The sequence below is a fragment of the Pezoporus wallicus genome, unplaced genomic scaffold (genome assembly GCF_028554395.1).
Source record: "Pezoporus wallicus isolate ANWC-B61680 ecotype Strahan unplaced genomic scaffold, APGP_CSIRO_Pwel_v1 scaffold_7392, whole genome shotgun sequence".
Taxonomy (NCBI): Eukaryota; Metazoa; Chordata; class Aves; order Psittaciformes; family Psittacidae; genus Pezoporus; species Pezoporus wallicus.
In genome coordinates, this window is record NW_026639923.1 from 2,310,456 (window position 1) to 2,338,443 (window position 27,988).

Here is a 27,988-nt window from a genome sequence, read left to right on the forward strand (position 1 = left end):
CATCAGGGAGCAAACTAATTCCTTTCCTGCCTCCTTGGCTGCGCAGCCCTGAGCACAGCTGCACCTGAGGTTCCAGCTCACAGTCTATATTCTGCATCATAAAAGATACAAGAGAGAAATCTAAACTAGAGAAGTAATAACCTGTAAACTAATAAACCAACCCGGCACTTTGATAGCTAGGTGCTCCCAAGAGCAAGGATTATTAATGGATGTCCTCAAACACTGTGTGTCTAGTTTTCAAAGGAAGTGGGAAACATTTCGGATGCTCTGTGGATCTTACACGTTTGCTCTTATAAAACCAGCTTGGAAAAAAAATGCAAAGTTTATGATAAAAAGCAGCCTCCTTCCAGTCTACACACACAGAGGCGCTTAAGCAGTTTAAAGAGTGGTAAGAAACCGCTCAAATGAATAATAATAAAGGTATAAGGCTGCAATACTATGGGTAGGTTTTGTTATCAAAGTATGGGGCTGCAGAGTCATTGATTTTCTCTGGTAACTGAGAGAGAGACACGCATGACTTATGTGTCTTCGGCAGCAAAAAAAGCATCCTGAAATCCTGCAGAATCTCCAGCCAAGGACTGGATGACTCTGAACTGCTGCCTGTCCCGATTGTTTATTTCCATCAGATCATAAAATGCAGTATATTAATACTGTTATGTCTAAAGAGAGTTTGCAGTAATGCTTGCAATGTGATTAGAGATCTTTGGAGGAAAACTGCTATAGATAATGGAAGTGTAAGCACAGATACACTTTCTTCTAAGCCAGAAAACGCTGGGAAGCAGGTGGCAGCCAGACAGGGACCCCTCAGGAAAGGTCCCATGATCTGCCATGGTGGTATTCCCAAAGCTCCATCCCCTGCCTCGGTCACACAGAGCCTTCTCCTCCATTCTTTCATTTCTTTTTTAATGTATTTCTTTCATTGATGAAGACTCAGTGCCCCGTCACCTCTTGCCACCTGCTTCTCGAGTTTGCAATGTCCCACCTCAGCTCCATGCCAAAATGAGGTAGCCAAACGACTGAAACTGTTGCAGACAACTCTTTTGTCCCAAACCAATCCAAACCAGCAAAGTGCAGTGTTTCCATGTAAATCTGAACTAGAGCGGACTCTCTTTATTGTGTAAAAATAAGACAGGAGTCTGGCAAGGATGGCAGGAAGAATCTGGTCCTTTGTGTTCCCTGAAGTAAAACTATTCTCTGGAGAAAGCAGAGCAGGAATAAACTTCTTTATGAGTCAGGAGGCTTTGCTGGCAAGAGCTGCCATTATCTCCATGGAACAGGCAAAGCCTCGAGTGACTGTGGCAAGCAAGGAAGAGGAATGTTGTTTCCTCGCAGCTCTGGAAAACAGACTATTTACCAGATTGCAAGGAGCGCCGAAGAGGCATCGAGGCTCTGGATTAACCACAAGTATAACCTGGTGCATTAAAAGCCTTTCCATGGACCTCTGCTGCTCTCTAACGGTGCCTTAAGGGATTCTCAGCACAAAGTTTACATCCTCTCCCCGTAGCCAAGTTTTGTTACAACTTTTAATGCAAAACAAACGAAGATTCATTAAATCCCTAAGAGACGTTACCTGAACAATTCACAAGTCAGGTCTATTGCTGCAGCCACAGGAGGGATAGTTTGTGCGGGGTGGGAATGACGGTAGGGAGGGATAACACACAGAAAGTAAGGACTGGAGCCTGTTTTAGAGCCAGCAGTTGTTAGTTTGGAAGATTGCAAACCTCTGAGAAAGAGCTTTGTATAAAACACTGCTCAGAGTTACTATTCATGAGTATTTCAAACAGGATTGCATTACCTGTATGCAATCAACAGAAAGAGATGTTTATACGTACTGCTCATGGGACATGAGCATCTAGGTTTGCGCTCTTCACACGGAGGTCCTCATCTCCCATCACAGCCCCACGGGGCAGCTGCCATCGTGCCCTCAAGCCCCACATGTCGCTCAAGAAGCAGCTGGACCATGTGTGAAGTGGTCTGGTGCCAAACGTGCCTCTTATCTCACCAGCTGTGACAAGGGGAGGACAGGGATGAGGACACGGCTGCTCCCAAGGTCCCAGACCACCCTTAGTTTGATGGGAACGCACGCTCGGGGGGGGGCTGAACAACACCCGGTGGGTGGGAGCGGAGAAAACGGGGGTGAAAAACGGGAAAACGGCATCGGAATGAGGCCGGCGGAAGGGGCTCAGCCCCGGGGCGACGTTCCTGAGAAGAAGGGGGGGGTAATGGCGGCGGGTAATGGCGGCGCGGCGCTGAGGGGAGGGAAGAGCAGCGGCCGTCCCGCACCGCCGCCATCGCCATCACCTTCCGCCATCGCCCCGCGCCGCCGGCCGGCGGAGGGAGGGGAAAGGCGCCGCTTCCGCCGCGGCGGGGCGGGCCTGGGCGGAGAGCGGCGGCTCGGCGAGGCCCGGTGCGGGTAGGGGCGGCAGAGGCCTCCCGGCAGGCTCGGCTCGGCTCGGCTCGGCTCGGCCCGGCGGGAGGGGGAAGCGCCGCGGCCTGCGGGGCGCAGCGGGGCTCGGGGGTCGCCCCTTCGGTGCCAGCGGCTGGGAGGCTGCGAGGGAAGGGAGGGCATGGCTCCATAGGTGCGGCTGCTGTTAAAGCATGATGAGCTCGTTGTGCGGACGGCTGCGGCGGGGCAGTTAGATTTCCCATCCCCATCAGGGGTGTGGGGTGCTGATCGCTGTGCCTGCACCAACACACCCCTCCAGATGCTTTTGTGCTCTGTTAACACTGGGTATTTCAAATGAAGGATTCAGGCTTTTTATAGCCCGTGTTTTTAATGTTGTTTTATTATTACCGTTGCTGCTTTGTTCTTTTTCATCAGCCATGGCAGCGAATCCCATCGTGATGTCCAAGCAGCGAGAGGAGGTGGTACGCGGGGTGCCGACAGAGGTGGTGTGCACGGCGTTCTCCAACTCCGTCCTCGTGGTAGTCACGCAGTACGGCAAGATGGGCACAATCGTCTATGTGGACCCCAACACAGTGGGTGACAACGTGGGCAGGCCCTCGCTCACCACAAAGGTGCTGCTGGGCAAGGACGAGGTGAGAGCGGATACGCAGGCGGCAGGGATAAGAAGGGGGGAATGTCGTAAGTGGGGCTGTGCAAGTTGGTGGATCACAGCAGTTCACTGGTGTTTGAACTGAAGAGTCTCTTCCGAGGGGTTCATCAGAAGCATGTGGTGCTCCTCTGCGCCTTGACATAACAGAAGTTGAACGGAGTGGTTTGGGGAGCTGTTGTTTCCTCTCCAAGGGTTGCTTTGCTGTGTTTATGGCAGGTTTGATAAAGCTCCTATTGATCTAAGGGTTACAAGATCAAACATGCACCCTTTGATAACCTTTTTTGGGTTTCCGTTCCCAGTGAGGTTGTTTTCCTTCTTTTTTTGCCCCCCCCCCCCCCCCCCAATCTGTGCCAGCCACATCATGGACTTTAGTTGCACTCTCCCAGCTGTGCCTGCCAGCGCCTTCCCTTGAGAAAGTTTAATTTGTTTTGCTTCAACAAAATGAGTTTTTATCGACCCTTTCACAAAGCTGGAGAGAGCGCAGAAGAAAATGTATTTCACAAAGCGTCAGCTAGTCGGCCATTAAAGCACAAAGTTACAGCACTACAATATGAGGCTTTCCATCAGAGTTGGAGCTATCAAATATTACTTTCTCACCTTAACTGGAAAATCTCTAGCAACACAAGTTCTTGATTCTACCTGTAGCTTCCCCTTACGGAGTTCTTGTTCTTCAGTGATAGACTCCCTTCTCTGTTTGGGAGGTGCTTTTCTTTCCCTGGTATGACGTCTGCTAATTCTGACCCCCTCCATCCCCAAGCTGGTTTTGTGTTTTATTGTAGATGGGAAGTGCCTTTGTTCTCTTTGTAACATCATATTTCTAAATCATTTTGCCAACTTTATTGATCAGACTTTAAGGAAAGGCTTTCACTGGTTTGCTGTCTTCCTGCTTGTCCCCATTAACAACCCCACTTGGGATGGTGCACACTTCCATACCACACTGGTAGCTGAAACCAAGCTCATCCTTCTGATAAAATACATGACTGTGGGTGTAAATAAAACCTAGACAAGCTGAATGGGTCAAAGCCGCAGCAGTGAAGGTTCAGACTGGACATTAGGAAGCACTTCTTTACCAAGAGGATGGTCAAAGAGTGCAACAGGCTTCCTGGAGAGGTGGTCGATGCCCTAAGACTGTCAGTGTTTAGGAGGCATTTGGACAGTGCCCTTAACAACATCCTGTAACTTTTGGTCAGCCCTGAATTGGCTCTGGGTTTGTAGTAGATGATTGTTGTAGGTCCCTTCCAACTGAAACAGTCTGTGCTATTCTGTTCCTGGTTTTTTCTTGTTAAAGAAACCTCATTGAGAAGATAATACGCCTCTTCTTCCCTCCTTCAGCATCACTACTTAGTTCTGGATTTATTATTCTATTAAAATCAAAACCAACACGTCTTTTAGACATGCTGTAAAAGACTAAAAAAACCACTATTTTGGGGTCTTTAGGAGCTGCAAAAGTAAGTTTTTTTCCCGAGCTTGTATATTAACATACCTTCATCAGCAACAAGGTTTTAAACAAAATCTGCACTTGGAGACTTCTTCAGAACTCTGGTTATGGTGGAAGCAGAGGCATTTTGATCCATGGCATTTCATATAATTTGATATTTGGTAGGTGGGAGGATTAGTGGAAGGAAATTGATGGTTAGGGTGGGAGGATTAGTGACAGGAAAGCTTCTCTATACCAGCTTCTGAAGATATCCAGACTGGTGCAGAACTCGATTAAAGTGCAGCTCCAGCTCAGTTGTTTCAGGGTGGTTTGGTTGGATGTCACTCCTGTGTCCAAACTCTTCCCTTTTAAGCCAGCTGGGTGCATGCTTTGGCTGTGCTGACCAGCCAGACTGCGTGTCTGTTCCCAGTCATGTTGGAATCTCTCAACAAACTGCACACTCAGTCTGGGTCCAGCATCATAGAAGTGTAGAATCCCAAACTGGTTTGGGCTGGAAGGGACCTTAAAGCTCATCCAGTTCCACCCCTCTGCCACGGACAGTGACACCTTCCACTAGGTTAGTTTGCTCCAGGCGCCGTTCAGCCTGGCCTTGAACACTGCCAGGGATGTATCAACAGGTTCTCAACACGTTCCATGTCATTGCAGGACTCTCCCAGCTCATGCAGGAGAGTTCTCCCAGCTGTGATAGTGTACATCTGTCTGCCTTTGCTTTTCAGCCCCTCGTTCATGTTTGTGCCAAAAACCTGGTGGCATTTGTGTCTCAGGAAGCTGGGAACAAACCCGTTCTTCTCGCCATGGCTTTAAAGGACAAGACCATGGAAGGAATACAAGCTCTACGGGAAGTGATCCGAAGTTGCCAAGTGTGGTGAAGTTGTGCCATCTGGATTCAAGGAAATGATCTTGAGTCTGTGACTCATCACCACCTATTTAAAAGGACAAGAAATGAAAATGATGGAATGTCTTTGTGCTGGTTTTGGACGAACTGAGGAATTTCATGAATTTTTCTCTACTGTGTAGAACATTTGTGGGTTTTGTTACTGTGACAGGTTTGCAGTCCATACAGTCAGTGATGAGACGACGGCAATTGTCTCAACATACAAGAGAAGTGTTATTTTAATCACACTGGGTGGGCTGTATATTTGGGAAGTGGCGTGGCTCTTGCGTTTGTATCCTGAGGAGCGATGGATGCCAAGCTCTGGAGCTACGCTGCACCGCAGAGGGGGAACACCCAGTGCAGGGTGAATAAAAAGAAACATTGACAAATCTAATTTTACCTGTTTTCTTTTTTGCTCTGTGAAAATTGCTTCAGTTGAAATACAAGCCTGTAACAAATCAACAGCAGTTGCATAATAGGAAAGGTTTTCTTGCTTGTTTTTAAGGAAATGAGTCCTGTACGACTGCTTTTGTCCTCGTGTCAGTCCCTTTCCTGATGCAGTCGGAATCCATTTTCCACTTTCGCTCTGGTTTTAAAGAGAGGCAGATAATTATGCTCTGCAAATTTCATGAAAGCTGACATCAGGGTGGAAGACAGGAGCCCAATTTAGTGGTGAGAAGGAGACAAATAAGAGCTGCTTATGCATTACGTGGTACCAGCACATCAAAGAGGCAGCACATACCTCAGTGGGTCCACTTGCAATGAGCTGTCCCTCTCCTGAAGCATCTGTCATAGGAGACATGGGGACAAAAGTGTTTTGGGGGGTTACACATGGGTGCTTCTCCCAAGTCTGTTGAAATAAAAGCGTTCAATGAAGTCATATGAGTTGATGCAATGCTTAATAGCCAGGCTTTGCTTGAAAACACATTTGTTTTTACCTCTTCTTGTAACAACACCAAGTAGTAAATTGTTAAGTGAGCTGTTACACCCTTCTGTCAGTTATTGGCAGAGCAGAATAGAGGCCAGGGCTTGGATTCTGAGCAGGCAAAGCCTGTGCTGCATTAGGACCTGTTGGTTGGGCAGAACCAGCCCAGAGCCTCTGCCTGCCCCATGCAGATCCAGCTGCTGGGATATTTCTGTTGCTAAAAAAATCCCCTACAAGTAGAAAAGCAGAAAGTGGCTTTTGAAAGGACTCTTTTCTCTGAAGTCATTTGCAGCAGTGAAGGGATTATGAGAAATGAAACTTTAAAAGTACATTCAGGCACTGCAGGCTTGCAGCTGCCCCGACAAGAAATTTCGTCTAAAAATAATTCTCCAAACTGTGCTTCCAAGAATCAAAAATTTGCATCTGTCAGAGCTCCACATTTTCCCTCATTTATGCTTTTTTATTGGTCTAGGAAGGCTGAGAGAGGCATGTGGAATTTGTTAATGACGATGCTGGTTTGTTAGTAGAGGTTCTTTCCCGACATTAAATTCAATGTATTGCCCAAATCCTGGCCCTCTTACGGTGCCCACAGCTCCAGCAATGTGTGCAAACCAGACATTTATTAGCAAATTGAATGTAAATTGCATCTTCCACCGTGGTGATAGGGTGGCAAACCGCTGCTGTGCCCTGAAAACCTGAGTGCTGCTACCTAAAAGCCAACCACGAGTTAACCACCTTTGTTTCCTGTCTCTGTGTGCTACCAGGTCTGCACAGGGTGGCAAGAAAGGACCTTTTCAGCTAAAAACTGGCTTTCAGATAATGCCAGGGCATGGGGGTTATTTCCCTGCCCACCCTCTCCATACCACCCTCAAAACCACCAAGGAGGAAGGACCTACAGCACATAGCTATAAATTGAGGCAGGACAGCATCCATCTCTCCTTAAAGCCTGTCCGGAGGAGTGGGTGATGCACACACAGGGCGCTTGCTGTGCTGGTCCTATGGGTGCTTTACCTGAAAGCACCGATTTGGTGTTGGAAACAGGACACACAGATCTTGCTGCCTTTCCAGGGCTGATAAATTAGACCATGGGCAACAGGTCCTTAACTTTGCTCCTCTCTACTCTGCAGTAAACCAAAGGGAAGGCCTGCCTCAAAAAGCAAGCACCGGTCTGTCACTGCCATCGCTTTCCTCTAGGTGAGGATTAACTCCCAACTGCAATACAACCTGCCTTTGCCCCGCAGGACGTGTGCGGGTGTCAGGCTGCGCCATGGCTTTACGTCCGTGTTTGCTTTCCGGGTTGGGTGCCGAGCGTGGCAGACTGGAAAGGTAAGTTGGGTGGCTTTTCCGACCTGCCGCTCCTGCTCCGGGGTGCAGGCAGGGTGAGCTGACAGCGGGCAGGGCTGGGAAGGTGCCCGGAGGAGGAGTCTCCACCGAGCCGCTGGAGGAGGGAGCAGGGGATGCGGGTGCAGGTGCCCGGCAGCCAGGCCAGCTCCTGGAGCAGCCCCTCAGGGTGAGTGGGGTCCTGGGAGGGCTGAGCAGCAGCGGGGGGCAACCTGGCACAGAGCAGAGAGTGCCCCAGCCATCCATGGGACCAGCATGGCAAAAGCCCTGTGTGTGGGGGGCACCCACTCCTTTGGGATCGCCTTGAGGAGAGATTGATGCTTCCCTGGCTCAATTTATAGCTATGTGCTATAGGTCCTTCCTCCTGGGTGGCCTTGAGGGTGCTATGGAAAGGCTGGGCAGGGAGATAACCCCCATGCCCTGGTGCTTTCTGAACGCAATCAGGAGGAAGGGCATGTCTCCTGTGGTGGGGCTGAGCCTGGATGTGGGTGATCCCACCCCCAGGATGGGGTTTAGGGATCTCTCCCCCCTTACTGTGGCACACAGCCAACAGTGCACAGGCACTGTGGGGGGGCGACTAGGGGTTTGCCTTTCCTTTCTGACTGCCCCAGCCTCACGGGGACAAGGTGGGATTTGTCCTGTGTGCTTCGGGAAATGGGAGGGATGTGATGCTCTGGCAGCCTGTAGATGGGGCAAAGAAAAAGCCCCCAAAGCAGGTTTCACTGCTCAGTTTATCTTCTGCTCCGTGCTCAGCAGCTCAAATACTCCATGATGGAGTAACAGGTAGACATGGCAGGTACCTGCAAAGTGGCCGAAAACACCCAGACTGGATGTGGCACTGGCGCTGAGAAGCTGAGTTTTGCTGCTAATATTGTTCTCTGTCTCCTTGCCGCCTTTGTTTTGGAAGCAAATGTCCCTCTAACTGCATTGAATTGCCCAGCTACCTTGCATGGCCGGGATCTAATTACCTGCGGAGCTGGGAGCCCCGTCTCCAAGCGGCACCGAGGCTTTTGTGTTTAATGACTTGCTCCGCCACGTTCAGAGTGTGACAATGTCGGGGAGCCTGCCAGGGACCGGCTGCTGGAGCCACTGTGCTCCTACCGCCATGCCTGGGAAAACTAATAGGGGTTGGGATGTCTTGGGCCGGGCACCTGTGGCACAGTGATGGGTTAAAAACAAGGTAAATGGGTCTAGCAATAAGCATGGCTCTCCACTATGTTCTGGGAAGTGAACTGGATCCTTCCCTATTGGGATGTTTGGGCAGAGGGTTCAGGTTTAAACAGGGGAAGTTCAGGCTGGATATAAGGAAGAAGTTCTTTACTGTGAGGGTGGTGAGGCACTGGAACAGATTGCACACAGAAGTGCTAAATGCTTAAATGCTCCATCCCTGGCAGTGTTCAAGGCCAGGCTGGACAGAGCCTTGGGTGCCATGGTTTAGCGTGAGGTGCCCCTGCCCATGGCAGGGGGCTGGAACTGCATGATCTTAAGGTCATTTCCAACCCTAACCAGTCTGTGATTCTATGACTCTATGAGGTCCATGCCCAAACCCAGCCTGTGGCCCCAGCTAGCAGCAGGGCAGCCCTCGGGAAGAGTGAGGACTGTTGGGGAGCAGGGCACAGCTGAGCTCTCACCTCCCTCCTCCTGTTAATGTTTACAAGGCAGGTCTGGCAGCGTCATGGTCTGAGCAAAGACCAGGTCCCTGCCCGGCTCTCCCTTCTTCCTGCTGGCAGGAGCAGGGCAGCGGGACAGGTACAGGGAGGAAAAGACCCGAATCCCGCTGCCTCCTCCATCCGCTCTGCTTCCATCCATCCACACATCCACCTCCGGCTGTGCTTCCCCGCTCGCAGGTACTGCGGGTGAGCTCCTGGTTCCTCGCCAGCTCGCTGCTGCCCCGGGCATCTCCGCTTACAGGCAGCCTCTGCCAGGCGGAGGGAGGGGGGGGGGGGGGGGAAGGTATTTTTAGGGCTGTTGATCTGACACCAGCCGAGTTTCCTCTCCTGTGAGGCTGGGGTTCGGGCAGAGGGCAGCAGAGGCAGCCACAGGGCGAGCTCTCGCTTTGGTTTGTTTGCTGTGTTTAAATGGACCAAGGCCAGTCCCTACCACTCTGATCTGCGGCAGATACTTCCTTGCTTCTCACCAGTTCATGCTTATGGTTTTATCTGCAGGCAGTTGTTACCCAGCAGCTAAAACCTTTGTTTATGAATGCACCGAGAAGCGTCTCTATAGTTAGAGCTCTGCTCACAGGTTATTGGTTTTGGTGGGGGGTTTATAAACCACTGTTGTGGTACTTGGGAAGAAGCAGCTTTCTGTAGATTTGCAGAGGCCAAACGTGGCAGTTTGCGCATCTGTTGGCCTTGAGATATGAAGCTGCCCTATAAATAAGAGTGTATTATTAGGCTGGTCCTTGCTGTCTGGAGCCGCAGGGTACACAGTGCCCTTATGCCCCAGCCGCTCTCTGTGCTGGGAATGCTCCGTGCCTTGGGGCAACGCTTCGAGGAGGACAGACGTGCTGGGGAGATGCCGGAGCACTGCAGCATCCCCAAAGGGCAGCAGCTCTGCTGCAGCATGGCAGGCTTGCTCTCTGGTGCTCAGTTTGGTGCAGGAGGGGCCACTGGCTGCCCTTCAAGTCGGCATTGATGGCACACCAAGACTCCCATGATCCCAAAATGGCCAAGCCTCTTTTGGCCAAACAACCTGGGTGATGTCAAATGTTCCTGGGCAGCCTTGGACTTTGCCTCCATCAGGCGATGCATGATGAGAAGAGCTAAATTTTGGAGGGGATCACAGGTATTCTTGTATTTTCTGGGCTCCCAAGGAGGAGGACATAAGTGTCCAGATGGTGAGTAAATAAGGGACTTGTTATTATCATGGGTGAGGGATGAGTTTAACCCTTAAATATCTGATTCATGATGGAAAAGGGTCCTGAGCAACGTGAGTGAACTCACAGTGACACAAACGTAGGCAGGTTTTCCATTACAAGTGGGATAAAGACCCCTGAGGAAGCAAGAAGCAAGGCTGGGAAGGAGAAGCATGTGTTCTGGGGGCATGTTTGCATACACCTCCTGCTCTTGAAGGATGTTTGCATTTCCAACTATCATAAATAGGCTGGTTTGGATGAGGGACACGCTGGAAAAAACCTATGGAGAAGATAAACCTCACGGGAGGTTTGCCCACATTGTGTGGGCTGGGAAATGTGCTAGGACCTTCCCCCTCACCAGCTCACCTCAGTCCTGCCTCTCCCTTTGCCTCTCCCTCCCTGCAGATGAGTAATGCCACACGTGCCTTGCCCTCTTCCATGGAGCCCAGCACCCTGGGGCCCAGCACAGCACCCAGGCTGGCTTCACCCTCCTCATCGCCAGCCCTTGCCCTGCTCATGGTTGCCCACAACGACTCCCAGGACAGCCAGCAGCTTTTCCTGACCACTACAGCAGCACAGGCCATCTCCGGCATCTTCGTGTGGTCGGCTCTCGTCATCACCTTCCACCAGGTACAGGCTGGGGCAGAGACAGGGCTCAGCACTTGGGGCCAGACTGTTGATTGCCCCCAAGTTAATTGCAAATCACTCAGCTCTGGATAAATATCTCCTGCTGTTGCTGCCTGGAGGGGATATCTCTGTTGTGCAGAGGGAGAGTGGTGCTGGCAGCCTGGCACAGTGGACTTTGCCCATTGCTCCCTGATGGCTGCCAGAGAATTGGCATTGGCACTGCCTGGAGGCAACACCCAATGGGGTTCCTCATCTGGTACCTTAGGGTCTGTGCCTTTGGGATGCACACCACCAACTGCCCATGGGCATGGGTTCGGGTGCTACTGAAGGCAAGCTGGTGCCTCTGAGCACTGGGATGGGGCTGGCACAGATGAAGGCATGCTCCTTGAATAGAGCCAGGGAAGGGACCTGATTTCCATGTGTTTGCATGGAAGGGAGTGCCCCAGGGTCTGGGATGGAGCCTGTCTCTTGTGTCTATTCACCACAATGGAGGGCTGACGTGGGATGAGCATCCTGCAGCCCTGTGGGCTGGGGGGTACCTCTGGTTCCCCTCCTGACCAGGGGTAGCCACAGCTCCGCACACTGGGCCCTTTGCAGATCTACACACACCTGAGGAATTACACCATGCCCAAGGAGCAGCGCTACATCATCCGCATCCTCTTCATCGTGCCCATCTATGCCTTCGACTCCTGGCTCAGCCTCCTCCTCCTCGGCAGCCACCAGTACTATGTCTACTTTGACTCAGTGCGCGACTGCTATGAAGGTGAGTGCAGCCTCTCCTTGGCAGGGATGCTGATGGCAAAGCAGGGCTCTCATCCCACTGACCTGTCTCTGGATCGCATAAGGAGGCAAATCTCCACCTCTTTCACTTCCCTTCCTCCAAGCAGAGGTTTTCCCCTTCCTTCTCCATCAGCAGCAGGAAGCAGATGCCCCATAGGCAGACATGAGCCTTTCCAACAGCCTCAGAAGGACCCCAGCATCATGTGCCTGGGGAAAGAGGTTTCTGGCTGCCTTTGGGGTAAAGTGCAGGTCCTCTAAAGCAGGAGGTTGACATACCTAAGAAACTGGGGAGTTGGGGTGATTTGAGGTGCATGGGAAGCTTGTCAGGGTTGAGGTTGCACTTCCACCTTGTTGGTCACCCTCTGAGGAGTGGAGAGTGTGGGCATGTGCATTACTTCAGGTTTGGAGTATATGAAGAATAAGCAATGGGGATGTCCAATGGAGCTGTTCAGGACCTGCTCCTTGCTGGCCACTTGTGCTGTCCCCTGGCAATTCTGAGCTCTTTCCATGCAGATGGTCCCTGGCCACTGCACTCCTGCCTGGGTTTGTCTGGGTGTGAATGGTGCCTGGCTCCATGAACAGTGCTGGGACATACAACTGCTGCCCCGTGCACATACAAACTGTGTGTGCAGAGAGGAGCTGCTGCATCTGCAGCAAACCCTGTGCGCATGGTGCTGTGTGTCTGACTCTGCTTGCTCCTCTTGCTGGGCTCCATCCGCCAAAGGCTGAGGAGGTGCTGGGGTGGATGACAAAACACCTGAGCAGGAAGGAATGTGACATGTACCAGGCCCCTCCCGGATCTCCATCAGCCCTGCTGACCTGTCCACCCTTCCCTTGCCAGCCTTTGTGATCTACAGCTTCCTGAGCCTGTGCTTCGAGTACCTCGGAGGGGAGAGCACCATCATGGCTGAGATCCGTGGGAAGCCCATTGCGTAAGTCCCAGCAACACACAAGCTCCTTGGCCCTGCACCCATTATCCCCATCCAGCAGCCCCAACAGCATCTCCTCGGCTTCTCCTTCCAGATCCAGCTGCTTTTATGGGACCTGCTGCCTTCAGGGTATGTCCTACTCCATCGGGTTCCTGCGCTTCTGCAAGCAGGTGGGTACCCGCTGGGGGGCACTGGCTCTGCTCCCCTCTGATGAGGGCTCTCTGGGTCCCTTCCCCACTGCCCTGCTGAGGGCTCTGCTTTGTCACTCTCCCAAGATGCTTGGTTTGGGTTTTCTCCTCCGAGAGGCAGCTCACCCTGCTCACAGGCAGGCAGGCAGCCAGCAGCAGGGCTCTCTGTCCTTGCTGCTGACTCACTGCTGAGTCAGGGTCTCCTCCCACTGCAGAGCTGAGATTGCCATCTCTGTCCAGTCCCAGGTTAGCCTGAGCTGCTCTAACCCTCTATAGGTCTGTGCTGCAGGCTGAATCCTGGCTCTCTGTCCCCAGCTCAGCTGGTCTCCCATCTCAAAGCGACTATGCTGCCTTTTGGGAGCCCTGCTTCTTCCCATATGCAGGTTCATCTCTCACCCCACAGCACTGATCACTGCAGTGATGGAGAACTGCTCCCTCCTGTGTGTTTCCGTCCTGGCAGCAGAGGGGTTGGGTTGTGTGGAGGGGTAACAGGAGCTGCAGGGAGGGCAGTGGGATGTCCCTGCTGCCCAGGCCACACTGCATCTTTCCCCATGCAGGCCACGCTGCAGTTCTGCATCGTGAAACCCCTCATGGCGATCGTCACCATCATCCTGCAGGCCTTCGGGAAGTACCACGACGGGGACTTCAAGTGAGGATGCTGGGTTGGGATGGGAGGGTGAAGGGGGCAGGAGGGGTCCCTGCTTCATCACCACAGAGGAAAAGCTGAGAGTGGTCCCATGCTCCCCCCTTTCCCCAGGCCTCTCCTTCCCCTCCCGCGCTGTGCTCCCCTCCACATCCATCCTTCTTTGCCTCCAGTTGCGTTCACTTTGCTTCCTGCACCCTAGAGCATCATCTCTCTCTTCCCACAGCGTCCAAAGCGGCTACCTCTACATCACCATCATCTACAACTTCTCTGTCAGCCTGGCACTTTACGCCCTTTTCCTCTTCTATTTTGCCACCATGGACCTGCTGCGCCCGTTTGAGCCAGTCCTCAAGTTCATCACCATCAAGGCAGTCATCTTCCTCTCCTTTTGGCAAGGTGGGTACCACCACAGATGCCCAGTGCTTCTCATCCCATAACCACACCTGAGCCAGAGATACAGCTCCAGAGCTGATCCCTCTTCCCCTGTGCAGGGACGCTGCTGGCAATCCTGGAAAAATGTGGGGTGATCCCTGAAGTTCAGATCATCGACGGGAAGGAGGTGGGAGCTGGGACAGTGGCTGCCGGCTACCAGAACTTCATCATCTGCATTGAGATGTTCTTTGCCTCCATTGCCCTGCGCTATGCATTCACCTGCCAGGTGTACAGAGAGAAGAAAGAAAACTCAACAGGTAACTTTTCCTTCTTCCTTTCTTTGACAGTGACTAAAGAGATCCCCCTTACAGCATTACCAATGGGATGCTAAAACCACAAGAGCAGTTTCCTTCTCCTGTGCTCCACCAGTTCCTTCTTATTCCCTCATGACACCCATGAGCCATAGTAAGTGGATAGGAAGAGAGACCTTGATGTGGATGGGCAGAATTAGGGGATTTTGGTATTACAGCACATGCTGCTGAGAGGATCCATCCTGCTAGAAACAGAGCTCGGGTTGCCTTCCTTCTCCTTGGAACTTGCCACTGCAAGCTGACATGGACCACAATGAATTCCTTATCTTGAATTACTATGGAAAAGTGTCACTCCAGTCTTGGAGCACTTGGGCTCATGAGTGTCTGATGTCCCATCACCTCCCCTTTCTCCCTGTTTTTCAGCAAACCTTGCTCCGATGCAGAGCATCTCCAGTGGGCTGAAGGAGACCATAAGCCCCCAGGACATCGTCCAGGATGCAATCCACAACTTCTCACCCACGTACCAGCAGTACACCCAGCAGTCAATGCAGGATGCAGAGCGCAAAGCACCAGGAGAGAACGGGCACGTGGCCACCAAGGCGGATGGACCGAGCAGTAGAAAGAGCAAAAACATCGAGAAGAGAGTGCTGATCCTGTCGGATGAGGAGCTGTAGGGGACAATGGAAGGGACAATGACACTAGGGACATTTAAACCCATGCAAATGGGAGGTGTCTCAAGGCTGAGACAACCTGGTCTACTGGGAGCACTGAGAAGCCAGGAACTCTACCCAAAAAGCCAGTCTCTCGAAGGGAAGATGCAGTAAGCCAGGGAAAGGTTAAATCAAATAGTGCCAGTTTCTGCTGTCCCATCTCTTTGGGCATTAAGATTGGGGCTATCTTTGCTCCTGCAACTAAGCAGCCATGCGTTGCAGCCTGGGCTTTGCTCCCCACTGCTGCTGCCTCAGTGCCCCCATGCCTGTGCTGGGGAATGTCAGGCAGGGAGGGAAGCCAGGCTATAGGATGGACCAACTGCCCTCGCTGTCCTCTTACCTCCAAGCAGTGCTGAAATGCTTTTCTCAGCACGGTTTTGCTCTAGTTTCTCCTGAATCGAGTGAAAAAACTGATCTCCGAGGGCCCCGTGGAGAAAACCAGCCCAGGAAGGTGACTTCACTTCACCTCAAAACCCGGTCACACTTCAAAGACATCACTCCTTATTTTTACATCTCTCCCCCTCTCCTCCTCCCAGAAAAGCCCATGGAGTTGTGCAGACCTTTACCAGGGAGGAAGAGTAAGTGATCCTCCTCTCCCTCCAGATGGGGATGCAGCTGGATGAGTAACTCCCCCGGGAGCAGCAGCAGGACCTCATTCAGGGCTAACGCAGGGTCTTGCAGCTGCATTTGGAGAGCTGCCGGTGACAGAAGCGCTTGTTTATGTCCAAACCAGCTTATCTCTGCCTGGATCAGAAGTTAAAAGGGATTCCAGATTCCTTATCAGAGCCTTTATTAAGGAACCAGACCATGATTGGTGGTGCTAGGAATGCACTTACTGGGAACTGTCTGTTCCTCCCAGCCCTTTGCTTTTTACCAACCTGGGGGAAGGCAGGAGGGAGCTGAGCACAGCAGGGTGATAGTGGTGGGGACAGAGATGCTGGGGGATGCCACTGCTCAGGGCAGGACCGCTGGCAGGAGAAGATACTGCATGGGGGGAATTCTGCCACACCAGTGATGGAGAGCGCGCATCCTTCCATTAAACTTCCTCTCTGGGGTTTTTCCCCCCAATTTTTAGTCCAATTTTTACTCCAAGATGATCCTTGGAGTGCTTAGGCACTGGGTGGGCTGTTGTTTGGGGGGCAGTGAAAGGACAAGGGCAAGCCTACAGCCTGAGTTGCACTCATGTGGCAAAGCGATGGGTAAGGCTTAAACCTCTTTTACATACAACTCCTAGTATTTGTTTGGTCCCCCCTGTACCTCCTCTTATCTGCAAAATGCAAATCACTTCATAAAATTATTTTATTTATGAATTTTTCTAATAAACAGCAGTTTCTACCACAGGGCAAGCATTTTCCCTTAGCTCAGCAAAGCCACAATCTGCCTGTTCCTGCTCTAATGCTGATGCTCTTAAGCTCAGTGTCCTCCCTGCCCCTCACTGCTGGCCCAGCAGAAATACCTGCACACGCAGCATCCTGCACACTTTGGCATTCCCACAGGATTCGTGCTCATCTTTTTCACTCCACAAAGAGAGTGTGTGTGAGTCTCCCGCTTCCTTTCCTTCCACTGCGCCTCTTCCAACCCTCATCTAAGCTGTGGATGCAGCAGTTCAGAGCTGCTGGATCTGCTTTAGCCAAGCCCAGACTCCAGCACCAAGACAACCTCTGTTGTTACTGGAGAAACCTTATCGTGCTGGAAGCCTGGACTCCACATGAGCAGCTTATAACTAAGCCAGTCTTGCAAGTCCCTTTGCTCCAAAGCACCTCAGCCCATACCTGTTTAGCTGGTGACAGCTGCCACTTCTCTTGCAATGAGGTTCATCAACTAGATCCATATGAGTTGTGCATCCAGGCATCCACCCGTGGTCCTGGCATCCTGGAAGAAGAAATACCCTGCCTGCAAAGGGCAGCCTCAGTGCACAGGAACGAGCCTGCTTGGCTTTGTAATGCAGCCAGCACTGAAGCAGGGACATCACACCTTGGTCCTCTCCATCCCCTGGGAGAGAGCCGGCCACAGCTGCAGGAACAGAAGCGAGGACAGGCTGCAAAGGTGATTATAGCACATCTGTTGGCAGGCTCGCTGAGATAAAGACTTGCACAAGAACACAGCAAGAGACATAGTTGTACTTCACCGCGCAAATGATCAGCGCCGGTGCATAATGGGCTGCGTTCATTGCTCTTGCCAGCAGGTGCAATTCCCACTGCAGACAATAACATTTGCCTATTTATGTCAAGCCCCAATTACTGTATTATATGTAAAACAGGTCCTTCATGCAAGTGAAACAAGGAGGAGGGGTACCAGCTGTGGCTCATCCAAGTCAGCAGTGTGATACCAGCCTGAAGGAGCCATGCTGGGCTGGACACTAGCAAGAGAGAGCTTGACCTCCTGCTCCTTTTCCTCGGGATAGGGAGCAAGGCAAGAGCTGGGCACTGGCAGGGCCCTCAAACTGTGATGCTGTCAAAACACATCCACTGGGAAAAGAAACACCAGCAGTGCTGCTGTAGGCTGAGCAATGCATTCTCCAGCAGACACGGTCCTGTGCTCCTCTGTTAACGTGTCTCCTCCATTTCTCCAGCAAGGACACAGGGAAAGCTGGCAGCGAGCAAACGGGTGACCTACACAGGAGCCCGGCTGTGCCTGGAGCCATGCCAGCAGGCAGCCAGGCAGGGACGGGCTTTGCTCCCTGCCAGCAGCAGGCTCCAGTGGTTGGCAGATTTGTTTTCCAGTTGTCTCTTGTTCTTGGGCTTTCCCCAAGGACAAAGCTGGGATGCAGCTATGGTTCTCCCAAGCTTTTTCGGCTTGGATAGGACAGGTTTAGAGCCTGCTCGTGTCCGGGATGTATCCCTACATCAGGGCACACCATGCCATGGCAGCCACGAGAGCCAGGGCTGACTGTGCTTCTCCATCAACACACACTGGCCTATTTCCCTCTCTTCTTCAGTGTCACCAGCTCCTCGCTGCCACCCCTCCAGGCAGGAGCTGAAGCACATGATGATGAGTTTCTTGCTCAGTGAGTGACTGCAATCACTCCACAGGCTCCACCATGGTCCCTGCTCAGCCAAGCCTGCCTGGCCCCACCTAATGACCATCCATTACCTGCTGACACACAAAGCCTTTTCAGCCCTACCTCCAATTCCAGCTCTGGCCAACACACCCATCTGCCTCCAACTATTGCCTCAAGCCGGCACAGACCAACTGTCTTCCTGCTTCATCTAAAGAAAACTGACCATGCGGAATGGGGGGTTAAAGCTAACATGGCCCCTCAGAGCACACGGGCACAAGGTGCCACCTCTTTAGAGCCCAAACAGGGTGGAACATAAATGAAATATTGATGTAAGGGGTTCGAGTGATTTATTCACAAGCAGTCACATAGGAAAGCAGTGAAGGACTGTTTCACAACCCACAGGAGCAGAGGAGAGGGTGTCTCTCCAGCACCGCAACCTATCTAGGATGCACAGGGCCTCCTAGCCAAGAGCCCCCCTATGCATCCAGCTCTCAACACCATGACTGCAGGCAGGAGCCTGCTGAGCTATCAGCCTCCACTTGTGCTACTGTAAATACCCACTGATCACACACAGAGGCACAGCCTGGGTTAGAACCATGTGCTGAGCATGGGATCTACCAGAGAAGCAACTCACAAGAGCCATCCCTTGAGCATGTTCCAAACACACCAGGAAAAGCACCATGGCAAGGCTGGGAGCTGGGTAAGGGGGATACACCGGGCTCATCAATGCCTGCCAAACCCCGAGCAGCATCACCTCCTAGAAAACACATTGCTCACCATCAGAATAGGGATACACAGGCAAAATTCCCCAAGGAAAACACTCCACTGAAGATCAATTCAAGCTCCAAAACGCTGACCATAGACCAGGGCAAGTCTGAAACCAGAAAATGCTTTATTGGAAAGGTACAAAAAAACCAGTCACTGCAGCTAAATTTACAGCAATAAATTACGTTGTGGCTGTCAAGAGAAAGTAATGGACACATACACAGGGCTATCTGCCTTACAAACAGGAATCCACATTGCTTGGTATATCAATAATTTATTTTATAATAAAAAAGCAGCACAAAAATAAATATTGAAATGAAATTACTGAATAACCACAGAGGATAGAATGAGCTGGTGATAAAAAACAAAACAAAACCAACTGAAAACAGAAGACGTCTATCATTAAAAAAATGAAAGCAAGTATCCACCATCTACAGAAACACCCCAGCAGACTGAAATACAGACGAAGGAAAACAAATCCACGTTACAAAAGGGTTTAGGTTTTATATCTTTTTTTCTTTTTTTTCTTTCTTTGTTTTTTTTTGTTTTGTTTTTTTTTTTTTCTTAAATAAAAACAATCATGACAATGAAGTTTAAATGATTTGAGAGAGAAAAAACAAAATGCCACCTTCTCCTCCTCCCCGGGACTGAGCCGTCCAGTAGCCTGGCTTTGGCCCTGCCACAGCTCACCCATCAGCGCCTCATCCCTTCTCCAGTGTCGCCCCGGTCTCCATGGGCAGACAGTGGAGTTGGGCAAGAACAGAGACGCTGACTTGTTTCAAAGGGATCTAGAGCTGCCCTGGAGGGAAAAGGTTCCCCATTCCCAATAGAGAGCACAGCAGACATCCACAAGAACAGAGATGTCCCCCCCGATGCTTCCGTCTTCTCCTGCCTCCCGCCCAGCCCTTGGTACCCACGCTGCGGATGGGGAGCATCCCAAGCAAGGCCAGGCCCATAGGGAGAGGATCCCAGCATTTAAATCCAGAGCTCCCCCCCTGCTCCTCAGCAGCGTGGCAGGGAGGGGATGACACAAATGAAAGAGGGGCAGAGAAGGGAGCCCCAAGCATCCAAACTACTGCAGCGAAGAGACAAGCGAGAGGTACGGCCCGGGGGGATGGCACAGGCTGCAGCCAGCTCCCCACGCCGCGCTGGCCCTGGGTGTCAGGCTTGCAAGTGCAGGACGGAGAGAAAAAAAAAAAACAAACAAGAAAAATCAAAGAAAACAACCCAAAAAAAAATAAAACAAAACGAAGAAAACCACAACAGAAACAAACCGACCCCCAGAGGAATGCAACGCGACAACCCCAAGCTGGAGGGACCCTCCAGGGTGGAGGAGCTGGGTCTCCAACGTGGTCACAACAGCTTTCGGGTCATTCCTCCCTCCACGTTACCTTGCAATTCTGATCCCTCTGTGGAAGTTTTAGCCAGGACATTTCATTCCCCTCCAGGTCACCACCCAGGGAGCCCTGGACTGGCAATTTCTTTTTAATAAAGATTTACAGTATCAAACTTGGAAAAAAAATTAATTTTTTTTTCTTTTTTTTTACGAAAAAATCTGTACGATAAAATGTATATAATTATATATTTATATATATATTTCTCTCTCTTTTAAATATTTCCACGTGGTCCTTATGGATATCCAATATGGATTACCTACCATGGCTATGGTATCAACAGCTTTAACAACACCCAGGCCTCTTGTTCTTTAGCGAGTGACCAGAGATTGAAGTGCCTACCAGCACTAAACTAGCAATCACTTGGACAAGCCTTTGGCACCCTTCCTTCCAAGAACTGGAAATAAAAGAAACACTTGGCCACAAGGGAAGTGCCACGTAAAGATATGTTTCTCAACCCATTCCAACAGCAAGAAGACCCCACGGAACCAAGTCTGACCTCCAAGTTCCCCTGGTCTGATTGCCCCGGCGCAGGGCTCAAGAACAGCCAGAGGGTGTTCCTATCTAGCCAGGAATGTTATGGAGCTCTGGAGCTGTTTGAAAGACTGGAAGCATTTGGGCATTTTCAAGTCAACTGGCCTTTTTCATTAGAGTTTTCATTTAAAGCCCCAACAGTGCCAGGAGTCTCCATTTTGCCTGTTTTCAGAGGCACCTGTAAGGTCTGGGAAAGATTCCAATGTCTGTGAGCTGGAGAACATGAGAGGACCAGGAAATGACAGTAACATCTTTCTCTTCCTCAGCTTCTGCTGCGGGAGTCAATAACTGGTACTGATACACAGGGCACCGATCTGCCTGTTCAGAGATAGGGAGGGAGTGGAGGAGAAATGAGGTAACGCTAAGTGTCATCCAAACTCTACGTGTTGGAAAATCACTTTGAAGGAAACTCCCTGCTCCCCTCCATAACACATGGATCTGGCAGGGGTAATGAGCCTTCGGGAAGCGTTTCACTTACACCCTTTCTGGCTCAGTAAGGTCACGGCTGTCGATGTTGAGGACTGAACGAGAACCAAGTCTGAGGTTTCTCTTTTCATTAACCTATTTCACAAAGGACCCTCCTGGGAAATCCAGAGACTCCGATGACAAGGTGAAAAACGAAATAAAATCATAAAAAAAAGGAAAAGCAAGCTAACAACTTCTTCCAAAGACAAGTAGGGCTTCACTAAACGTCTACAAACCTACTGCTATTCAAGGCCTCAAACAACAAGTTATACCGGGTGTCAGCTGCCAGTTCACTGTCCCCTTTGCAACAACGATGGCACTTGATTATTCTCTTTCAGTCCAAAACACTCGTGAATTCTCCGTGATCTTTGCTTTCTGTTCTGGAGCCCAAATCCTCTAAGCTCTTCTCATCTTTAAACTTCAACCATCTCATTCTCTTCTCACCTGCATGAGAACAGGCATCGTCCGTTCCACAAGTCTCTGACCTGCCTTGCAAAAACTCAGTCCCTTTTCTTTCCTACTTCAAAAAGGAAAACAAACGAACAACAACAGAACACATGAACACCAACATAGCTATTTTGTTTTTTACAGTGACCTGGAAACATTCATGTTTTCAGCTCCTTTCAGCTTCCCACCTCCTGCCCATTGCCGAGCCAGAAATCCCTCTCCCAAACCACTGCTCAGAGCCATCCAAACAACTTCTCAATCCCAATTCTTCTGTCCCCTACATGCACACTGATTTTCCATCCTGTCCTCTCGGGATAATCCACCCATTGGCAAGAAAAAGCGTCAAGTTTCAGGGTCACGTTCACACAGGTTGTCTGAACACTGAGGGTTGTTCACTGTACTCTTTGGATCCCAACTTCAGCGCCTGACGTGCTCTGGAGAGGAAAAGACTCTTCCAGCTCCCATTCAACCTCCCCACAGCCCTTCTCTGGTCAAAGACTGGCGAGCCCAGCTCTCCAGCTAGGATGTTCATTGCTAACCTGCCAATGCTTTTGTCAAAGAGGAGGCTCTGGAAGCTCCCTCCTCCTGTCCGAATGCTATTGCCCTTTAGTTACACTTCAGTGCTTTAAAAACATCTCTCTGAAATACCTCTGCACAAACCCCTTCTCATAGTGCTGATCCCAGCAGAACTGTCCCACCTTCTCACAGCCAGTTCTGCCTCCACCTGGTAATACTTGCAGCATTTATCCTCCTCATCTCCCCTTCTCCTCCCCTTCACACTGCTCTTCACAGCATTTACTGTGCCTCCTTCCCTTGTCAGCTTCAGGGAATCCAGAAAAAAATAATAAAGCAGCTGCTACTTCAAGACTGCAGATCATTTGGAAGAAATAAACTGCATAAATATACCCAATTCACAGGTACACCTTAGGGAAGGAGCTATCGGGAAACCTGGGCTTGGAAGAAAGGAGGCTGCAATGTAGTTGTGTTTTGTTTTTTTTACAGGCCACACAGGTAATGGGGCATATTAAAATATGCAAAATATATGTATATTCCCATATTTTAACAGCATGGATTGAAAACGAAAGGTTATTCCTAATGGGTGTGGTCAGACCCAAGCATTAGTCTCCATCGTCCTCCTGCTCCCATCCACTCATAGCAGGACGAAATCTAATCCAAAAAGCCTATATCCCTGCCCTCATAGTATCAGGTGGAAGCGGGGAAGATAGGGGGAAACCCTTCTTACAGGGAGTAGGATGCCACAATAGGAAACTCTTTTTTCCCATACATTCATCTCACATGATGATTTCTACAGTCCATCTGTTTCCTGGCTCTTGAGCATCATTCACAAAGACTCCGGAGGCTCCTCAGGTATCTTCTCGCAGCTGGAAAGCTGCCCACAGCTGAGAGGGGCTTGGGGGAGGCAGGGGTAAGGAAGAAGCAGATCTTGTTATTTGTTCTGCATTACAGAGCTCAAATCCTGGACACAGGAGGTTGATGGAGCCACCGAGTCCAGACAGAAGCAGCCAGTTAAGTTCCCTTTGTAGGTTTGGGGTGGGGGTTTCGTTTTCTTGTTTTTCTTTTCTTCTCCTATTTTTTGCACTTTTGGAAGAGAATTGTTAAAATGCCAATTCTTGACGTGACCAAGTACTCCGGAACAATGCATAAGAGCCTTATCCCCTCCCTTCTGAAAGGCTGCTAGTTCCCCCCCCACCGAGGGCACTAGGACGCTGCTGAGAACGGCACAGAACTGGATGAGATTTCGGCTGATTTCACGATGGTGATGACACTGGTGGTGGCAACTTTGGTCGGGGTGATGGGCCCTCGCGCCACAGTACGAGCAAAGGTCTGGAGTGCTTCGTACTTGGAGCGCAAGGCATCCAGCTCTAGCTTCATGCTGCTGTTTTCTCTGGCCAGCTTCTCCACCTCTTGCTGCAGCTCAACCCGCTGCCTCTCCAGCTCCTCTTTCTGAGTCACGCGCTTGATGCGGCAGCTGGCAGCGTAGCCCCGGTTCTTCAGCGTGCGCCTCCGCTGCTTCAGACGGATGACCTCCTCTTTGGTGAGACCCCTCAGGTGCTGGTTCAGCTCCCGTACGGACATTGACACGAGTTCATCATCACTCAGCACTGGGGCATTCTCTCCTGACTCCTCCTTTACCTGCAAATACCAACAGCACAGGGGTAGCAGCAACCCTATGTGAATGGATGCTCTGGACAGTAAAAGAGAGACAGGCCACCCCTCAGCAATGGGACAGCCATACCTGGAAAACATCCCCAGAGCACTGCAGAGAGCACATATTCCACTAAAACATCTGCAGAGATCTGAGCGCTGCTTTCTCGTCTGAATTTGGGTAACCCTCTTAAGTCAGAGAAAGCAGCGAGCCTTCCTCACCCAGTGAAAGATGAACAGTAAGATTTCTAAGGAGATAAGTGTTAAGCAGACTGAAGCCTTCTGTATTCCTTTGTCAGGACTCGGAATTCATACTATGAATGCTAAAGATGACACCTCTTCCCAGCATTATGCTGGGACACCGCTGCAGCATCTCAAAAGCAGAATTAGCCACTTATATGCAAGGTTTAACTCAGCATTTGGTGGCTTTTTGCTGAAGACTGCTCATTCAAGTAGTGAACAACCCCCTGCCTGGATCACAGGACCACAGCCTGATTTGGTTCTCCTGCTGCATAGGCCAGACTCTGAAATACATGAGAAAGACACCAAGGCCTTGTGCCTTTTTCTCAAGCAGGTTTGCTGCCACAATTCTTTTAAGAATCATGGAATCATTTAGATTAGAAAGGAGCTTTAAGATCATTTGAGTGCAAAACCTTTAAGACATCATCCTTTTGTCTCTTCAGAGACTGCGGAACATCTGGATTGAAACGCTAGGGCAGGAGAAAAGAACTGTGACAATGCATGTACAACCCATGCATAGACTGCTACTAAGCTGGTATGTCTGAGGGATCTACTGTCCCATGGATGTGAGAGACACCAGCTGAACACATCCTTTCCCCAGTACTTTCCAGTCCCAAGAGGAGAAGGACTTCATTGACAGGCCTGGGAGCACTGGTTTCAGGATGCAGCCAAAACCTGCTAAGTCAAAAGTCTCCTGGATAGCAACGGGGATACCCCTACGCCATCCCAGAGATTTCGGACATCTTTCTGGTATCACCAGTACCCTTCTACCCTAACTTTTCCTGTAGATAGTAGGAAACTGTATGAGCACCTGTTTGTAAGAGTCTCTCAGAATAAAAGAGAACAGTCATGCATAACTGATATTGCACGAAGCACGGTTCTGTGACAGCCTCCCCCGCCACCCAGCATCACCCACTCAGCCTTCTTCCCTACCTTTAACGCCTTGTTCGGTTTGGGATTAGTCGTCATAACCTGAGCACAGTCTTCCGGACAAAACTGCTCAGAAATTGCAACTGGAAAAACAAAATAAGATTTTCAGGTTACAATAATGAATGTCAGAGGTGAAGGTAGGAAGAAGACACCCAACGCACGGTGGAAGCCCCCAACTCAACCACCATTAAAAGCAATAACCACACAGTTGTTTAAAACACCTGGATGGATTCAGAGATCAGCTTACCCCATTCAGATACAAGAAAGAGAAATCTGTGTTGACAAGTGCACTGCTTTTTGATGCTGAGACCTCATATTTTGTTATTAACTACACTAAGATTAAGAAGAAAGGACAGGGCAGGGAGGGGGAAGAGTATACCAGCTCCTGTCTGTAAACAGCAGTTAGGCTAACCACCATGCACCACCTTGCAATATGCCACCCCTTCTCAAGGGGAGTGCACAGTGTGGCCTCCCAGGCCCAGTCACTTGCTCACCTCCCTCCAGAGGAATCCCAGACGCTCGGAATGGCCTATTAGGGATTGAATTAAGAGTTACCTCCGCTCATAAAAGGCACTGAAAAGCCACAAGGCAACAACTCCCTTCATTCTTATTTTGATTATTATTAACCCGGCTCAAAATTGAATCAGCAACCCAGAAAGAAGCTGCCTGGTTTGCAACCTGCTTCCAGCGCTGTCCCCACCCAAAGGAGACGCCACCAGAAAACCCAAACAACAGAAACAAAAGCCCCCCCACCCCAATAACAAAGCAAAGGCAGGAGTTTGCCTCTCCCAACGCACCAAGACTGTTGCTTCCCGATCCTCTCAGCGCCAGGCTGCGAGAGCTGACCTGCCTGATGTTTCTAGTGACATGGAGGCATGTCCACCGATAGCGAGACACCGAGACACTGCCCTTCACTCTCACCTTAGCAAGAGACTACACCCCTTCGACCAGCACCTTGCAGAAACCCCACCTGCCCGCACCTCCACCCGAAACCTTCACCCCGTGCTGACGGCAGCACGGAGCTCTGCCTGGTACCTACCGCAAGAGAGGCGACCGCAGCCCTGCCACCATCACAGCCTCTGCCTATGGCTCCCCAGCGGGGAGAGCACAAGGCACCGGACCCCCCCCCCCCCCGATGCACACCCAAGCGGCACCGCAGAGCGTGCAGCCTGTCTGGCGGGAGTCCTCTTCCCCCCTCCTTCCTTCTCCAGCCCAGCCCAAACCCTCCCCATTTCCACGTCTGCATCGTGTCACACATCCTAATCATTCATGAAAAATCCAGCCAAAGCATCCCAAGCATGATTCCCTTCTGATAGTTGCCATGGTGACCTTGGGAAAGTAGCCAACCCAGAGACAGTCGCCATGGAAACAGAGAAGCCCAAAAGCAATAATGACTTCAGGTCATGTCTGTGCAAAGACATCACGAGGTCGTCGGAGAGTAAACAAACTCATTCATATCTGCAAACAGGGGGCGGCGGGATTTGGGGAGGGGGTAAAGGTGGGGCTGGGGACCAGTGGGAGCTGTGTGGGTAAAGGTGCTGGCTCAGCCTGCGCCGCTGTCACTTGAGCTTTATCGGTCGAGACACCTCATCATCACACGACTTACGTAAAGATCAAGATGAAGAGCAAGGAGGGGGGAGAAAGAAAAAAACCAATCCCCTAAGTGCAAAGCTGCGAGATAATATCCTAGATATTAGGGAGTGTATTTAGGCGCCTTCTCTATTTTTAAGCCCGAGACAGCACAGCTCTCCATGTCTGGAGGAGGGACAAGGACAGCCGCACAGCGCACAAGCCAAGATGCTCCGTGATGAATGGACCACTTACAGCAACTAGTGTGCGCTGCATTTTCTAGAGCATCACCAAGTCCTTCCCTCCTCTCCTTCAGCACCGAACCCCACCCCGGGCACACCTCCAACAGCCCCTGCCTCACCGGGGCTGCAGGGGACCAAGTCCCAGCCTCCAAGGGACATGGATGCGCCCGACCCACTGAGTGTTTTGCACGAGGGCTGACCACAGACAGGATCTCCTTCAGACCCCATTGCGTCCCCTCCACACCGGGCCATGGCCACCCACCCCTACCTCCAGGCCGGAGGCGCAGTCGTAGGCGCTAGCACAGAGGAGGAAGGAAAAAGCTCCTGGTCTCAGCCCAACGGTCCCGGCGAGTTCAGGAGAGCAGAGGCGCTGCCAGTGCGTAGAGGAAACGGCCGGCAGCCCCCTCCCTGCAGCCGCGCAGGCAGTTGGTGCCATAGTTATGCAGTGAGTCACCAGCTGTTTACAGAGTTTGAGAGCTCACATTCCCACAGCATCAGAAACTCTTCCTTCCCTCGGCATCCCCCCCTCCCTCGCCGCCCCCATCCCTACAAGGAAAGGGGCACGCTGCCGGCACTCCGTGCTGCTAAAACCGGAAAAGGAAAGTCAAAAAGGAGGGGGAGGCCGACGGCAGACCCGTCACACCCACCAATTACACAAAAAAAAACCCCTTTTGATCCTCACCCAGCACGTCTTCAAAGCACTTTCTACGCCAGCCGATGGAAAAACTGAACAGGGCCGCTTGGCTGCGCCGAGATGGAAAGAAACGTAAAATATCATGGAAAACAAGAGCCGAGGGGTGAGGTCGCCTCCAGTGGGGTCGGTGTGGGGGCTCGCCTGCCACCCCTGCGATGCTCCGGCTCCATGTGACAAAACCCTTATGGTCACCTGTTGCTCCATGTCGTCAAAGCTACATCTCCTGACCCTGCACATTCCTCAGCGGACGGGCTTGTACTGCACGCCCATCTCCACTTGCACCCTGGATGGGCCAGCATCCCTCTGAAATGGACTGGGATCCATCCTATTGCACCAGAGCTGCTGCTGGCAGAGAGATGAGCAAGAAGGTTGGGCCCCCTTCACGCAAGGGTGGGAGACTGGGGTCTGCCCTGACCCTAAGGGCAGGATTTGGTAGTGCAAGTGGAAACGCAGGCTCAGGTGCCAGGGTGAGTCTTATCTCTGTACTAGG

At 51.2% G+C, this 27,988-nt stretch overlaps 3 protein-coding genes across 7 annotated transcripts; 2 read left to right on the forward strand and 1 right to left on the reverse strand.

Annotated features, from left to right (window-relative positions):
* The first annotated feature begins 2,222 nt into the window (after positions 1–2,222).
* On the forward strand, positions 2,223–5,762 carry PSMG3 (proteasome assembly chaperone 3). The gene is given in 4 exon segments (XM_057416936.1): positions 2,223–2,257; positions 2,259–2,413; positions 2,822–3,039; positions 5,211–5,762. Coding segments are annotated over 4 exon segments (561 nt in total). The 3' UTR covers positions 5,364–5,762.
* A 1,946-nt stretch (positions 5,763–7,708) lies between these two features.
* Positions 7,709–16,391, forward strand: TMEM184A (transmembrane protein 184A). Of its 4 annotated transcripts, none has more exons than XM_057416933.1 (9): positions 7,709–7,803; positions 10,897–11,121; positions 11,716–11,881; positions 12,740–12,830; positions 12,922–12,997; positions 13,573–13,664; positions 13,885–14,054; positions 14,150–14,347; positions 14,765–16,391. In XM_057416933.1, the coding sequence occupies exons 2-9, from the start codon at positions 10,897–10,899 to the stop codon at positions 15,013–15,015; spliced, it is 1,269 nt and encodes a 422-aa protein (XP_057272916.1). In that variant the 5' UTR covers positions 7,709–7,803; the 3' UTR covers positions 15,016–16,391. The 4 variants fall into 4 exon arrangements, with proteins under 4 accessions (XP_057272916.1, XP_057272914.1, XP_057272913.1 ...); XM_057416931.1 differs by lacking the exon at positions 7,709–7,803 and adding an exon at positions 9,272–9,490; XM_057416930.1 differs by lacking the exon at positions 7,709–7,803 and adding an exon at positions 9,272–9,481.
* Positions 16,392–18,927: 2,536 nt separating this feature from the next.
* MAFK (MAF bZIP transcription factor K) lies at positions 18,928–27,274 on the reverse strand. Of its 2 annotated transcripts, none has more exons than XM_057416784.1 (3): positions 27,073–27,274; positions 24,997–25,076; positions 18,928–23,811 (listed from the first exon to the last, which is right to left on the reverse strand). In XM_057416784.1, the coding sequence occupies exons 2-3, from the start codon at positions 25,030–25,032 to the stop codon at positions 23,377–23,379; spliced, it is 471 nt and encodes a 156-aa protein (XP_057272767.1). In that variant the 5' UTR covers positions 25,033–25,076; positions 27,073–27,274; the 3' UTR covers positions 18,928–23,376. The 2 variants fall into 2 exon arrangements, with proteins under 2 accessions (XP_057272767.1, XP_057272768.1); XM_057416785.1 differs by lacking the exon at positions 27,073–27,274 and adding an exon at positions 26,033–26,131.
* Positions 27,275–27,988: the final 714 nt, after the last annotated feature.